The 16,387-nt window shown below is 57.8% G+C and overlaps 1 protein-coding gene across 1 annotated transcript in view; it reads left to right on the top strand.

The window, feature by feature from the left end:
* Positions 1–242: 242 nt before the first annotated feature.
* DAB2IP (DAB2 interacting protein) overlaps positions 243–16,387 on the top strand; it is a 180,897-nt gene continuing 164,752 nt past the window's right edge. Inside the window, exon 1 of the mRNA XM_037142170.2 lies at positions 243–462. Coding sequence (XP_036998065.1) covers positions 423–462 — 40 coding nt within the window. The 5' untranslated portion in view covers positions 243–422. The remainder of the gene's footprint in view (positions 463–16,387) is intronic.

Here is a 16,387-nt window from a genome sequence, read left to right as displayed (position 1 = left end):
AGGCGGGTCAGCCCCCCCCCTTTTCACAGACCCCTGGGGCCCCAGAGCCAGCTTCCAGATGCTAAGCCCCAGCTCAGCCTCACCTCTTAGCTCCTCCATCTGCACAGCTGGGCCAGATCCCCGCAGCCGGCGTCTCGGGCAGCCAGGCCAATCGTCCCCGGCGTCTTCCTATTTTAGACATCTCGCTGCCTCGGTCCCTTCTAATGTTTCCAGCCAGGCTGCGGGGGGAGGAAAAAGAGGTTACTGCTACTTTAAATGTACTGTATGAAGGCGAGGGCTGGAAAGGGGCCTGCTTGCAGGAGTACCCAGTCATCTAGTTGGAAAAGCCGCCAGATGGAATACAAAAGGAGAAACCCAGACGCTCATGGAGACAGCCTCGGTTCATAAATCAGGTGGGGCCGGGGGCTGGGGGCCCATACGCCATGGAGCCCGACTCCCTCCTGGACCAAGACGACTCCTACGGTAAGAGGGGCGCCGGCAAAGTGGCTGAGTTGGGGATTCAGCCACTGCTCAGGCAGACTTTTCTCTGCTTACTGCAGGAATCTGAGTTGGAGTGGGGAGGTGGTCAGGCAGCTGGGCGCTGTCTGGTCTTGGGAGCCTGGGTTAGGGGGCCCAGGGCGGCAGGGTCCCATGAGTGGAGCCTCGGGCAGCCCCTCGGACTCTGGGCATTGGCAAGGGTGGGGGCAGAGTGGGGGAGGGAGAAGGAGATTCGGCTGCTTCTGTTTTGCTCTTGGCCAAGAAGGGAAGGAAGGAAGTTTGCAGGCCCCCTGCCTTTCGGCCTCACTTGCTGTCCCCAGGCCTGCTGGGTGCTGTGGGGAATTTAATTAGTGAGATCCTGCAGATAAATATAGATGGGCCAGCAACAGGAATGCTCTCTGTGATTAAAGCCGGCTGAAAGGGCTCCGGCTCCACTCTGTAGGGCCCAGGGGCTGCGACTGGAAAACCTGGGCAGATGGGTGGGGGAAAGTTGCTTGGGACAGAGCCCTTGCTGAGAGCCCGGGACGGGAACTTGTGAGACTTGGAATAGCTTGGCCACCGCAGTTTCTACAGGCGTGGCGCTCCGGGGGTGCAGGTAACTAAGACCCCGAGAGCTCACCCCAGCCAGGCCGCTGCCCCCTCGGCAAGGACGCCTGACGCGCTGGGCTGTCTCTGGGCAGCGCGAAGTAGGAAAACGGGCTGGGGGGCAGGGTGTGGGGGGCAGCAGGTTTGGGGGCTCAGGAGGGAGAGGTCCAGTTGAGAGGTGGCCCCACCCTAGCTTCAATCAGCCTTTTGGGAACCTGGGTCCTCCTGGGTCCATAGTCCTTGCTAAGAAAACCGAGTTCTTTTCCCTCCCCCAGGCCCCCCAGCCAGGCCCGGCCTCTGGGCACAGATTCAAGGCCAAATTTCCTTCCTCCTGCAGGAGCTCAGCTCTTTCCAGGGAGAGGGGCCCTCTGCCACGTTTGGGGCTCCGACCCTCAGGGGAGCTTGGTGAGGCCCAGCCCCCGGGCCTAGTGTCTTTGGGCAGTCGGGTGGCCAGTGGACACAGCTGGGTGACCCCCATGGGCCAAGTTGTGTGTCAGGGCCAGGGGTGCAGAAATGAAGAGCTCAAGGCTAAGAAATAGTTCGTGCTTAGTGGATGGAGGGAGCAAAGAGAGGAAGAGAGGGAGGGAGGAGGGCCCTGGAAGAGGCCCCAGCCTGGAAGCGGAGACAGACTAATGACACGAGACTGAATTCGGAGTAACGAGTCCCCTGGGGGAGGCTGGGGCAAGTAGTCTGGGTATGTGACAGGCCTACCTGCCCCCAGAGGTGTTCCCCTGAAGCTTGGCGCAGGGGTGCATGCACGCTGCCCCACGGAGGGCACAGACCCTTGTCTGGGGGGATCAACCCATGACCGAGCAAGGTTCCAGATCCCGAGGCCCCATCTCCCCGCCTGGAACCCAGTGGCGTCTCAGGAACCCACAGCCCCGAACTGCTGCGCCCCCCCCCCCCGGTTGTCTTGCGGCAGCCTCTGGGCAGCCTGGGAGATGGTGGCTGCCTCACCCTAATGAAGGGCTGCGTCCACAGGCGGCCCCCTACCTTCACCTGTCGTGGGAGCCTGGTGCTGATCTTCCGGAAGCTGCTCAGGCAGTGAGGCATCTGGGAGCTGGGAAGAAGAGGCAAGGAGACAGAGGGGACTTCAGGGGCTGTCAGGCAGGAATGGAGGAGAGCCTGGGCTGGCCTTGGGGGTGGTCCCAGATTTGGCTGAAAGGGGTCTGGTGTCAGCCTGCCTAGGAGGCGGTCCTTTGAAGTGGCTGTTTTGGGCCAGGCCAGCAAGGAAAACTGGCCTTGGAGTCACTTGTTTTCTGCACTCTGGTTCTGTATTCACTCATTTCGTAAGCGCTGCTTTCATGCCCTAGACTAAGTTTTGGGGTTGGAGAGATAAGTCACACCTTGCCTCTGCCCTTGTGACATTCCCAGGCTAGGATGGGAAAGAGGTAAGCACTCTGATGAGGAAGGCCAAAGCCCTGTAGAACCCTTAACCCCAGGGGAGAGTCTGGAAGGCTTCCTGGAGGAGGTGACTCCTCCACTAAAGAAGTAGTGGAGAAGGTGTTCCTTCATGAAACACCTTCTTCACCTGGCTTCTGGGATAGGCCATTTGTCTAATAGTCTCCCACCTATGTCTCAGTCTCTTTTGCTGGTTTCTTCTCTTGGATGATGTTCCGTGCTGCTACCCACATGGTCCCTTCACCAAGGTCTGCTGCTTCTGTTCCCACCCTCCTCCCTCCCTGGCTCACTTTGGGGCCTCCACTGCTACTGAGTTCACCTTACACTTACCAAACCAGCTATGGTTTGGGAAAGGCCCCAGGGCCTTTGCACATTTTGTTTCCTTTGCCAGGAGCACTCTTCCTGTCATTCTTCCCTAATCTAACTCCGCCTCCTCCTCTTCCCAAACACTCAGCTGAAAAGCGTCTTCTCAGAGAAGCCCTCCCTAGACTACGGTCCTCCAATCCAGCCAGCGATACCCCACGAACTGTCTCTTTCCCTTCGTAGGACCTGCTCCCACTTGCACTGCATAGCACTGTATGTGTGTGTGTGGAATCACTGGATCCCCCCAGCCTCTGAGCTCTCCGACAGCTGTTCTCCCCAGAGCCTGGCTCTCTGTCTGGCGTGTGGTAAGCCCCCCACAAATACCTGTTGAGTGAATGAATGGATGGCCTGGGCAGCGAGAGCAGCAGGTTTAAAGGCACAGGGGCTGGAGGACTTCGCAGAGTTCATCCGGTGAGGGCGATGTGTTTGGTCAGGGGTCAGCGAGCGGACCTCTGAGGGGGCTCAGAGCCTCGCTGGGGACAGACAGGGTTGGGAGAGACGGGGCTGAATGCGGGGCTCCAGGCCCCGCCCGTTCCCTGATGTAAGCTGAGCGAGGCTTCTCTTCCACCCGATGGGTATCGCGGGTTCTGATTCCCTTCACCAGGTCCTCAGGGGCTGAAAGGAGTTCGGCCCCAGCCACCCTCCCCAAGTTTGGGAGGAAAATGGGGGTGCGTCTTATCGTCCAAATGTAGCTCTACATTTACATTGGTGAAATATTATGTTATTTATGTTATTAAATATTTTACCGCATAGTTTTTGCTTCAAAAATTTTTTCCCTGTTTTCTTCCTCTAAAACCTACGTGCGTCTTATAGTCCAAAACCACAGTAATTTTGATTCATTCACACTGGACGGCTATTGTCGTGTTGGCTATTGTCATATTTTTCCCTGACAGTCTGAGGGAAAAGAGGTCGGTGCGTCTCACTAAATAGTCAGGTGTTGCATATTTTAAAAATTCTGGCGACACCTTGGTTGAAAATCTCTGTCTTAGCAGACAGAGCTGAGCAAACAGGATCCCCCCAGGTGGTCGTGAGGTGGAGACCCTGAGAGCAGGGCTTGTGAGGGCTGACGCCGTGGAGGGCGGTGTTGTGGCAGGGACAGGGCAGGGGCTTCTCTGATACACTAAGCAGAGGGGCCGCCCCGGCCAGGTCATGTTTCCATCGCCGGGTTCCTGGGCTGACTGCCCCTCAAGGTCGTGCCATCCTTAAAGGAGGGGCTGCATCTTATTTACTACGGTACCCCCAGGGCCCTGCAGAGCGCCTGGCCCCGAGAAGGTGCTCAGTGCACATTTGATGAATGAGTGAAGGAATGAATGAATGAGTCAGTGAGTGAATGGCACCAGCTGGACCCTTGTGTGAACCTGCTGCTTGCCCTCAGCCATCCCTTCTCTGAGTTTCTGCTTCCTTAGCTGTCGGTCGAGGGTCCTATACTCCAAGCGCCTGCCTGAGTGTTCCTGCTCTGACCGCGGAAGATTCTAAGTCTGACCCGGCACTGGGCACCCTCTCCCCTCCCTGTGGCACGAGCCTCATCCCAGCTCCCTCTGTCTTTGGGTGGCTTGAACCAAGTCCCTTCCTCTTGCTCAGCCTCAGTTGCATGTCTGACGAATAGGCGGACTCGGGCCTGCCCTGCCTGCCTCCCTGGCTGTCTCAGGGCTCCAGAGCAGTGACTGGGGTTAAACCACGTGTGGTTGGATGCCTGCTGGGGGGCATCTGTGATTCACAGAGGAGGGAGTTGGGCTCCGACAGATGCTGGGATAAACACTTCAGTTGGTTTGGAAATCCTGGGGATGGGAGGACAGCTCAGAAATTTGTTTTTTCCTGATGATACTGGGCAAGGACCGCCTGCCCCAGGTGGGGGCCCTAGGATGGGGCAGGTGGAGGCGATTTTGTAAATTTCCAAGTGCTGCAGGTATAACGGCCAATACTATCTACTGAGTGCCCACTCCGGGCGAGATGCTGGGCAAGGTCCTTGATGCATGTACCTGTCTGCCCGAATCCTCAAAGCAAACCAGGCAGCTTGCTGTTGGCTTCCTTTTCCAGATGTGGAAATGAGGCTGGGGGAATAAAGTGGAAGCCGAGATCACACGGTGTGGTCAGTGACTCGAACCCAGGTTCTCCAGAGCCCGGGGTCCTTCGTTTGCAGCAACTGGGGTCTTTCTTTTGTCACGGGCTGGAGCTGCCTGGAGGTCCTTCCATCTGCCCATGGCTATCCTGCCTCCCTGGGAGTGTGTTGGGAGGGGTTCAAGGGATGAGCGAGACGTGGCAGGAGCCACAACCCAAGGCGCTGTCAGCTCCGCTGGAAACAGCAAGCACAGAAGCAGCTGTAATGGGATAGGGTCAATCTAAAGAGAGGGCTATTTTGGGCTGGAAGCTGTCAGGAGGCCTGATGTCACCCCTCCCAGGCCCTTCCTGTGAGAGGGGGAAGCTGGTAACAAATAGAAATAATCCCAAAGTAACAGCATGTGCCAGGCCACGTGCCTCCCCATTCATCATCACACGTCCCCTTCCCACCAACCCTGTGAGGCTGGTGTTACCACTCCCATGTTGGAGATGAGGGAAAAAGTTCAGAGAGGCTCAGGGATGCACCTGAAGTCACACAGCCAGTGAATGGCCAAGCTGGGAGTGACGTAGGTGCATCCCGGCCCAGAACCCCTGCCCTGAACCAGAGCCCACTGGGCCCCTCTCTGAGACTGTGACCATGGACGTAGGGTGCTGGGACATGGGCACTGTTCAGGCTGCCCTACTTCTCAGGGACCGGAGCCTGGGGCCTCCTCCCGGCTCTGCCACTCAGTGGCCTCAATAGGCCCTGAGCAAAGCCCTGAGCCCTCAGCAAGCCTCAGTTTCCCTGCATGTGAGACTGAGGTAGTGATGCCAGCCTGGCTGACCTGGGGCGAGGAAGTAATGCCAAGTTCAGAGTCTGTCCATCTCACTCCAGGGCTCTGTCTGGGACCAGCTGGCTGGGCCCCAGGGACCTGATGTTCCTCCCCCAGCCCCAGCACTCTGCGGAGTGTGGCTTCTCTCCCACATGAGGTCCTTTCACAGGTGAAGAAATGAGGCCCAAGAGGCAGAACAGGGACCCCATCTACTGAGCTCTTACTGTGTGCCTGGCTCTGTGCTAAGTGCTCCACCTGGAATCACTGAGCCCTTACAGAGGAAGTAACAAACCCATTGCTCAGATGCAACAACCAAGGTCTAGAAGGTCTAAGGCTGCAAACTAGTGGGGGCACTCCTGATTCAAACCCAGGCCTCCCAGTTTCCTGTGCTTCTGCCCACCACTCTGGGCTGCCCCGCCCCGGCTGTGCTAGTCCCCAAGGCACAGCCCAGGAGAGCTTTAGTCCTGCTACCTGGCCATGCCTGGGCCTCTGATCTCCCCAGGGTAGGTAGGGGAGAGGTAGAACCCCCCTTCTTGTCCCATAGGACTCTGGGAAGAGGCTAAATATGGAAGACTAGTCAATAAAGAAGAATAATGAGGCCAACTGGGGAGGAGCTTAAATCATTTATGCACCCAAGTCTGAGCAGCTGGCTGTATGAGGCCGGGGAGTGAGGCCCAGGGAGGGTGGCAGGGCAGCCCCGAGGCCAGGAGCTGGGCCGGGCAGAACCAGGAGCAAGCTCAGGAGAGAGGAGCTGGTTTCCCCCAGAGAGGGGCTCCTGGCGGGAGAAGGAGGGAGAGGCTCATGCAGGAGTTCCTGTGTTCAGAAGCAAAGACATTCCACCCTGGTCCTTTCCACGGGCGGCTCACACAGCGCAGGCCGGGGCTTCCCGCCCTCAGCACCTCCCGTGGGCCTGGCCCACGTGGCTGTCAGCCTCCGTCTCCTCATCAGAGGGGTGGGGACAGGACTGGCCACATCACAGCACTCCCACTCTTAGGCCCAAGGGAGAGGGTCTTCCAAGGTCCTCCTGTCCATCCCCCATTTCATGATGGGAAGATGGGGGCCTGAGAGAAGGAACCAGAGCCACTCAAGGCCCATTTCACCTCCTCAGTGGTCTTGAGAGCTGCTCTGACCCTCCATCTCCCAGCCCCCACCCAGGCCAGGCCCCACCAGGGACTCTTTGTCCCCTCGGAGGGCTCCCCATTTCCACCCTCCCCCAAGCTCGCCCTCCACACACAGCCAGAGGGGGCCACTCACAGGCATCTTCAAGTCCCAGGGCGCCCCGCTGCTGCCGAGCAAAGTCCAGACTCACTAATGTCTCAAGGTGGTCCATCATCGGGCCCCTGGATGAAACCCCTTCCCTTGTCTCCAACCACACCCCTGCTTTCTCTCCACTTCCCCATCATGAATTATTCTCTGCCTTGAATGTGCCATCCTCTCTCTCCTTACTCGCCTTGGCACTTGCTCTACCCCTGCCTGGAGACCTCCTCTCATCTCAGCTCTCCACTGTTCCTCCCCCAACCTGGCCATTCCTATTCATTCTGAAGTGTTAGCTCTGGCGTCACCTCCTCCAGGAAGCCTTCCCTAACTACTTTGTTTGCTCCCCTGAGACACCTATCCTCACCTCTGGGCTATGAGTTTCACCAAGAGCCAGACTAGAAACTTGGAGGCTAGAGGTGGGGCAGTGTAAGGAAAGGGGTCAGGGTGACCTAGCAGGGGGTGTCAGTGTCCACACTGAGAGGGGGACAGTGGTGGAGGAGCAGATTCTAGGTAGGAGGGGTGGGTGCTATCCTGGGCTTGCTGCGTCTGCAGAGTTTCTGTGGAAGAGTTTGTGATGATCATTCCAGAAGTGACCTCTGGAGAGGCCCCAGTTCCAGGGTGGAGGGCAGAAGGGTCTGGGGCCTTCCCTGCTGTGTCAGTACCACTTCCCTTCCAAGGCTTTTGAAGCCTTCGTTCAGCCCCCAGCTCAGGTCGTGCCACCTCCCCCAGGAAGCCAGCCCTGACTAGCCCGGCCGAGGCTACTCTGTTCCCTCCTTGACTGTACGCTTTTGGTCTTCACCGTCTCTAGTCCTAGGACATCTCATGGGCTATGCCTCGGAAGTCTTCGAGGTGGGGCCACACCCCTCCATCTCTTGTAGACACCAATCCCCCCACGTAGGGCTGACACAGAGAAAGCCCTGGACAGGGCAACCTCAACCGGTGGGGTTCTGGGAGAACCAAGCAGAAGTCCCGAGAGGCTTTGGGTCAGAGTGACACAGGCGAGCAGGGGGCAGAGGCAGGCAGAAGGGAGAGGCGTGTTTTTGTCCAATTTGAACACTTGAGTCTGGGTGGCTGGATCCTTACAACCCCCTGCAGAAGGTGATCCGGCCGGTGACCTACATTCCAGCTCTCTTCTGTGCGTGTGTGCACACATGCACGCTTGTGGCCCCACACTCCCAGCCGGTGGTTCCACAGTTGGCACCGGAACCAGTTCCAGAAAAGCCCGCTCAGGGGACTGCAGTTCCTGCAGTGGCCGGGCACCTGCCCCGCAGCCCCCACCCCACCTTCTGCCCAAGATTCTCTCTCTCCCTCCACTCAAACTGCAGATAAAGGCCTCACCCTGCCTTTGCTCCTGGTGGGATGGTGGGCTCTGAAAGTGGAGGGTGGCAGGGGCAGAGGTGGCCGTGGAGGGAGGGGACCTGAAACCACAGCATGAGGCTGAACCAGAAGGTGGCCAGAGAGGTCAGGAGGGAGGGCCAGACGGGTGGGCTCTGGCCTCCTGAATCCTGGGCCTGCGGGGTCAGGGCCCCACTCAGGAGCCCTCCGGGGGCTGTCCCAGGTCTGTCCCTGGTTGCCCTCTTGGTGTCTTCCTGGGGGGCTGGGAGGGTGGGAGTTCCGCAGAGATCCTCCTCTCCTGGTAAGACTGTCCTTGACCAAGTGGCCGTGCCAGCTCTGTGGCTGGGAAGTCAGGGCGCCTGAGAGGGCGCCTGCTCTGAGACCCTTTATTCTCTCCTCTGCCAGCCCTGTGGTGGGTGAAGAAGGTGTGGCCACGCCTCTCCTCGGGGCTCTTCTCCCAGACCGGGTCTCCGGCAGCTTGCAGGGGATGGACAGGCCCACTCAGAGCCTCTCTACTGCTCCATCTCTGTCTGTCCGTCTGTCCGCCTCCCTCTGGCTGGGCCTGCTCGGCTCGCAGCCCTGTCCCCTCGCTCAGAGCTCCCTTTCCTCATTCGGGAGCACAGATTAGGGACAGCAAGGGAAGAGTGGGGCTCAGCCCCCACACATCCTCCAGGCCGCTCTCAGCCCACTGGTGTTCGTGCTGTGGGCCTCGCCTCTCTCCCTTGACTCCCCAGGGGCCAGCCCTCCCCAGCCCCTGAAGGGACCACTTCATCAGCTCCTCTGGGTCTCCTTCCTTCCACAAGCCAGACTCTGTCCCTTCCCCCATACCTCAACCTGAGGGCCTCCGGCCTCCCTGCTGAGCACTTCCTCTGGGCCAGTTCCTGACCAGGCAGGGCCCAGGGAAACACAGGCTGGGTCCCTGTCCTCAGGGAAGGACTCGGGATGGGCTCCCAAAGCTACAGTGACAGCCCAGGGCAGGGAGGCCTCTGGGCGGAGGGGAGGCTGCGCTTAAAGGACCCAGGGCCAGCCTGGCTGAAGGTGGCAGTGGGCAGGGGAAGAGAACTGCAGGGGATGGGTCTGGAGTTGAGAACCACAGTGACTTACTGGAAACCTTGAGGCTGGACCCCTAAACTCAGATGGGTTGGGGGGAGGAGGCTGGGGAGGTTCGCAGGGACAGGCTAGGGGGGGTTGGGGGTTATTCTGCACCTTGGGGAGCCGCGGAGTCCTTTACCTCCACCCCCGAGGGGCCAGTAGCCTACCTGCCTCCTCCACCCCAGCTGTCATAACCAAAAATGTCTCCAGACATTGCAAAATGTTCCCTGTGAAGAAAAATCACCCCGGCTAAGAACCGCTGTCCTAGACTAAGCTGGAGCGAGGAAGGGTGTCCCCAGCCTCGGGCCCACGCCAGGCCTCCTCCCGCTCTGACCTGCGCGCACCGGGGGCCAGCAAAACCTTCACCCGCACGACGCAGGGCTGAGGGCTGAGCTGGGGGGTGGAACAAAAGAGCTTGTGTTTGGGGATGGAACCTCCCCTCCCCCCTCAGCATGGGAGCGGGGTACACTGGGCGGTGATCCAGCGCCAAGGGGGGCTGCAAGGCTGGGAGAGGCGCTTGTCAGAGGCTGGGATTTGGATAGAAGGTCCTGGGAGTCGGGAAGCTAACCGTCTGCCTGTGTCCTGTTCACAAACAGGCCCTTTTCAGGGGCCGTGAAATCCAGGCATCTCAGCCAGTCCGAGGGAGCTTTGAACCAGTCCTGACCTGTTATCCTGAGGCGAAGGGGTCAAGGGCCGCCTTCCAGGCCTGAGCAGGGGCAGGCCAGGATGGGAGCCGCCAGCAGCCCAAAGCCTTTCTTCCCTCCCGTCCACGTGCTGTGGCTCAGAGGGACCCAGGGATTAGAGGAGAGTGCCGAGGGAGGGTGGGCACCCCGTTTTCACCACCTCCCCACCCCCAGCCATGTGCAGCCAAATGAGCTTCTAAAATGTGGGCCTTCCCACCTCCTCTGCTGAACACCTCCACTGGCTCCCACGGTCCTCAGGATCAAGTCCACAGCCCTTGGACAGCCCTTCAAGGACACTTATCTCACCCCACTTGCCATGGTCCCCCCAACCCCACATTTCAGCCAGATCCCTCTCTAGGCCTCCAGGGTTCCCTCCCCTCTCTTCTGAGCCTGGAAGGCTGCCTTCTCCCCACTTGCAGTCCCCCTAACCTGGGCTAACTCCTACTCAGGCACTGATGCCCTTTGGTCACCGCTGCCTCCAGGAAGCCCTCCCAAGCCCTGTGAGCACCTGGTGAGTCGGTGGTACCAGTCACCCCATGAGGAAACTCTCTCTGTGTGAAGTCTCCGTCCAGGGGCTGCACCCACATTCTCTCATCTTCCCTGCAGCCTTGCGCGTAGAACAGAAAGCTGAGACCAGTGACCGTTTCGTGAAGGAAGATAGGAGAGAGGGGGCATTGAAAAACTGTTTTTACTAATGGGGAGTAGCCTGTCCTTCTGGACACCGGGGAATGGGCCGGGACGGACAGACCCCAGACCCCGCTGGGAGAAAAAACAGACACCCTTACTCTGTGATGAGACTCCCAGGCAGCTCATTCCCTGAAAGGCAGGTGTCAGCCACAGCCTGGCCTCAATGACAGGGCACTCTCAGACCCGGCCCTTGGTGCCACCACCAGGCAGGACAGGTGCTGGCGGGGCGGTCCCAGAGGGGTACTTAGTTGGCTGCACTGCACTTCAGGCATCCTTGTCCATCTGTGGGGCCCAGATTCCTTGGATCTAAGAACCCTGAGAGCAAACAGCCTGCCCAGGCCACTGTTTTCCCACCTGTTTCTGAGGAGTCCTGGGCTGGCAAGGAGATGCCCTTGGGTCACCAAGTAGGGAGACTGCTCTTTCCTCTACACGGCTCTGCCCGGAGCAGCTCGCCCTCATCGGGTGTAAATACTGGGCTTGCCTGAAAACTTTCACGGAACCTTTGAAACGAGGGCTCTGTGGCTCAGCTCAAAAGACCCCCGTCTAGCCCACCTCCTTCTCGCACAGATGGGAAGACCCGGGCCAGGAGGGGACGGACTGGCAGAACCGGGGTGGCCCCCTTCCACCGAACCGCCGCAGCCCTCTGCCGAAGGCAGAAACATAGGAGCGAGTGAATAGGAATCTGAGAGTAGGTTTCTTTTGGTAACACGGAATGACAACAAAGGACACTCAGTGTCTGGGATGAGGGGTGGGGGTCGAGCAAGAAGAACTGCCTCAAAGCAGGAAGGGAAGAGCAGAGCTGGAGGCTGGTCAACCTGGGGCGCTGTGCTCTCGCTTTACCTACGTGGGCCCAGCCCGCTGCCAAGGCTGCGCATGCTCAGCGCAGACTCCTGGCTTCAGCCGAGGCAGCATTGGGTGCAACAACCAGAGCCTCAGGGTCCAAGTCCCAGCTCTTCCATCTCATCCTTGTGTTGACCTTGGCCAAGCCAGCCTCCTCTTGACACTTAGACTCTTTCTCAGTAAAAGGGGGGTAGCCACAGCCCCACCTCAGAGTAGTGGTGAAAGATAAATGAGAGGGGTCGAGCAATTCCTGGTGGCTTCAGGATTCTTCCTTGTGTGTGACCGAGGAAGTTCATGGTCTAAGGTTCGCATTTCAGCTGTGCCCCTTGTTAGCCGTGACATCAGGCAAGTTACTTAGCATCTCTGCCTCAGCGTTCCCTTCTATATGGTGGCGATAATAGTAGCACGCATCTGCCTCGTGGGGTGTAATGAGTTAATATATGTAAAGTGCCTAGAAAGGACTCCAGAAGTGTTTGTTACCAATATTTGTACTCAAGTAACAGTGGAGACTAGGTCTTGCTGAGGAGAGGCCCCGGAAGCGGAAGAAAAGAACAGAGAAGATAATAAAGGAAGCAGGGAAATCAGGGTTCTCCCAGGGAAGATCTCATGGTACCAGCCTGGCCCGGTCCGCATCCCTCACCTCCCCCACCCGCCTGCCACCAGCTCCCTGCCTCCGGGCCTCTCCCTGCATTTTTCCTTACACCCAGAGGTAGGATTTCATTTCGCCCCTAGATGACTTTGGGTGATAAAGAAGTAACTTCAGCCTCCTTGAATTGAATCTTCTCTCCAGAACGTGTAACAAAGCTGGAGATTGGAATGGCCCGGGAGCTGATTATTCTGGGAGGGAGCCTCCTGGCATTAAAACTAAATTAGATCAAGGTACCTCTGTTATTAGCAAAATAATTCCCTGTGATTACAGAATGCGGCGGTGAATCCCGATGGCGGATGAACTTCAGCCGACTTACTCAAGACGAGTCAGTGTGCAAATGCCTGTGCTCCTGCGGTCCCTTTGCTCTAATGTCACAGTTGGGCGGCTGTGCTCGTGGTTGTAAGAACTCACCTTTTGCGGTCTGGGATTGGGAGAGCTTGAGACCAAAATGTGTGTGGAGGGTGTTACCTACTTGCAGCTGGACAGGCTGGGCGCCATGTTTGGTCCCAAAACAGTCCTTTCTGGGAAGCTGGCTAGGTCCTCCGTCAACTGGGAGAGAAACCCATTAGGCAGTCAGACCATCTCAGTGCAGGAAATCAAATTTGTCTAAGTTCCACCACCGGGCAGGGGCGTTCCAAGAAGTGAGGCAAACTATAAAAGCTCAGAACCTTGGAGTCAAGTCCATCCAACTCAATTTGTGCCCACTGGGTGCCAGGCCCTCGCTGTCCGGGCACCAGCGACAGGGGAATGTCTGTATTAGACAGGGTTTCTGGTGCTTTCTGAACACAGTTTCGCGTCCCCTCACCAGCCTCAGAGAGGCACTGGCATCCACATTTTAGACAAGGGAATATTGTCTCAGAGACGACCAAGGTGCTTCCATCCACCCAGAGGAACCTGGAAGGCTTCCTGGAAGAGTGTACATAGGGAAGGGCATTGTAGGCAGAGAAAACAGCCAAGCAAAAAACCCAGAGGAAGAAGACTAAAGGGGCGTTAGAAGATGGGAGGCGGGTGGGAGGGTGGCTGATGACCCCACCAGCTGAGGGTCTGGATGACGGGGAGCCATTGCAGGGCATGAGCAAGGGAGGGTCAGATGGAGCCTGTGAAGTTCCTGGGTCACAGTGTGGGGGACCCATGAGTGTGCTGCTGGCAGGGAGAAGGCCAGACGGTGATGGGGTCAATGACAGATAACTTTGTAGTGTGCGTCCCAAATATTGCATAGGACACACCTGCCCTGAAATATTATTCATTCCCTGGAGCACTGCTCACCTCTCTCACTATCGGCTTCACAGCCACACTCTCTCCAGGGTGGGACATCGGCCGTGGGACACATGGCCAGTGCCCCCATCCACAGAGTGGGTTCCCTAGGAAGCAGGCTCTGAAAGTATCAGCCAGAAGGAGGTCTGGGAGGGAGATGAGGGCTCAGCCACTGGGAAGGGAGAGGCAGGGAGCAGGACCCGTAGTCCCAGGGCAGGTCTCAGCCCACTCTCGGGGGTGGGGGCAGGGACCCTGGATTGATCAGTCAAGTAATGTAGGGCTGTCACCTTCTACGGGTGTCACCTCAGGTGGTGGCTGTCTTTAGCAGAGGCCACCCCCAGAGAGGGCTGAAACTGAGGGCCACCTTCACAGGTCAGGGAGGGAGTGAGCCCTCTGGTCTTGAAGGGTGGATCTGGGGTGCATGCGCAGCATCCACCCCACCCCAACCCAACATTCCCCTTAGGCCACCACCCAGTCTCTCATCGTCCTTCTGACCAAGTCCCTCTGTAGAGCTGTCTGTCCATCCTTCCTCACTCTCAGTCACTCCTCTCCACTTGCCGGTGCACTTGCCAACCTCCAGCCGGTACCCTGAAGTCCATCTTTCTCCTCCAGATGAAAGGTTTTTGTCAAACTGCAGCATCAACTGTCGCTCCTGTGCCTAAGGTCCCCCAGTAGCCACCCCCGGAGTCCCAGCTCCTGGGCACGGCGTTCAGGGCCCCTCCCGACTGGCCCAGCCTCTTCCACCTGCCCCATCTCTCACAACTCTCCGACTGGCATCCCTGCGCACACTAGGCCGTGTCACACTGCCAAGGTTTTGCACGGGCTCGTTTCTTTCTGCCTGGTGACGTTAGTTCTCTCTCTGCTCCTTCAAGACACACGGAGGTCGTGTCCTTGGAAGCCTTTCCCAGAGCCACCCTTTGGCCCTCTAGCCTGGGCTGGCAGCAGGGCCCCCATGGTCACCCCTGTCTCAGTCACAGGCACATGGGCCGGCACCCAGGCAGTGTTGCTGACAATCTCTTCCCTGCACAAGTGAGCAGCTCACTGTTTGTTTCTCTGCGTCCCCAGCACCAAGCTCAGAGTGTGACGCAGACGGGTCCCTGTTGATGTGGACACCGACTTAGGCACTCAGGGATCCAGGAACGGCAGAGGCAGAATCAAAGCATCGGACCCGTTACACTAGGCCAGCGCCGGGCCCCTCAGAATGGGCCTGCCCTGGGCACCAGAGACATCCTCCTGGTGTCTGTCACCTGACCCTTCCTCTCTTCATGGTGTCCGACCCCAGCTGCATTCTCTCTGGGTATTTAATTCTCAGCCAGAGCGAGGTTTGAGCATTTCTATAATAGTTTATTCTAGTAACTCTCCCTGCGCCACACAAACACGGCATCTCTGCTCCCTCTCCTCCTCTGCCCCAGCATTCACGTCACCCCTGCCCAGGGTATGCTGGGCCTGGGTCTTCATCATATGATGCCTCCGTAGATGTGGTTTCGAATCTCACTTCCATCACCATTTGACAGTCTACCACCCCAATGAGAGGCTGAGTAATTTGTTAGCTTGTGCAGTTCTTCAGCATCATACTCACGGATACAGTGGCATGGTACAGGCTCTGCTGTTTGCACTGCGTAATGTTCTGCAAACCACTTAAACTCTCCGAGCCTCGGTTTCCTCACCTGTCAAATGAAAATTTAGAATGTGAGAACCTCCTCGGATGTGGTTGGGAGGACTGAGTGAGAGAACACACAAAGCACTCACACTTGTGCACATATGTATTACACAGATCGGAGGTGTGCAGGGAAGCATGGATTCACTCATTCATCCAACAAATGTTCATTGAGCACCTAATATGTCCCCAAATCTTTTTCTGGGGGGAGGGTGTGGGAGGAGGTGTAACAGTGGATGAAACCAGGCATGAGGGCTGTGCTTGGGAACATCCAGCCCAGGGAGGGTGACACACTGATCCATTGATCACACTATGAAGGCACAGTCACCAACGGCAATAAACGCCATGGAGAAAAGGGACTTGGGGCCACACATGTGTTGTGTGCAAGGCCTGAAGATGCGGCACCTACGCTGCCATGTTAAGTGAACTGGGCCCAGGAGCCAAGGGCACAGAGGAAAGCGTTCTGGGGAGCGGAGCCTGTGTGGAGTCTGTACAATGGGGAAACCGGGGCCTGGGAGCTGGCTGGGCGGCTGAAGGCAGAGAGGGAGGAGGAGGTGGCAGTCTGGAGAGGTGGGCTGGGGCCAGACCACCTGGGGCAGGCTGCTGGGCCACATGACTACAACGAGAAGCCATTGAAAGGTTTCAAGCTGGCGTGGGGTGATTCGATTGAATCTGAGCTTTACAGACCTCATGAGGAGGAGCCACAGAGAGGCAGCAGAGAGAGGGCCCAGGTGGAGCTCCTTTGGGAGCCAGCTCAGCTCTTCCTGAAGCCCAGGCCAGAGGCAACAGTGTCTGGACTGGCCTAGAAACAGACGTCTGGGACGCGCCAGTGTAAGGACAGTGTTTGAAGACCGGGGCCTGGATGCGGTTGAAGCAGGGATCTGGAAATATAAGGGGGACTCAGACAAGCTCAAACTCCAGCCCTTGTAGCTCAGGGAAGTAAAATGAGGACTCCAATGAGAGAACCAGAGAGCTAGGGGAAAACCGGGAGATGTTGGAGACAGAAAAGATCAGAGTGTCCAGGGAGTGAAGTAAAGCCAAGAGGTCGGGTGAGATGAAGATGGAGAGGTGTCCTTTGGTGCGATCATTGGTGACCCTTCCGAGAAGCACTGAGACGGCAGACCTTAAGCTGGGTGGGGGTCCCTGCCTTGCATGCTCATTTGCATGGGACAAAGAGCCACCTGGGGCTAATGTCCATGTCACCAGAATCATATGACATCGTCCAGTGTGATCTGAA

Source organism: Artibeus jamaicensis, unplaced genomic scaffold (genome assembly GCF_021234435.1).
Source record: "Artibeus jamaicensis isolate MK-2021 breed Jamaican fruit bat unplaced genomic scaffold, CSHL_Jam_final scaffold_1964, whole genome shotgun sequence".
In the NCBI taxonomy this organism is placed as follows: domain Eukaryota; kingdom Metazoa; phylum Chordata; class Mammalia; order Chiroptera; family Phyllostomidae; genus Artibeus; species Artibeus jamaicensis.
This window is presented reverse-complemented; position numbering and strand designations above follow the sequence as displayed.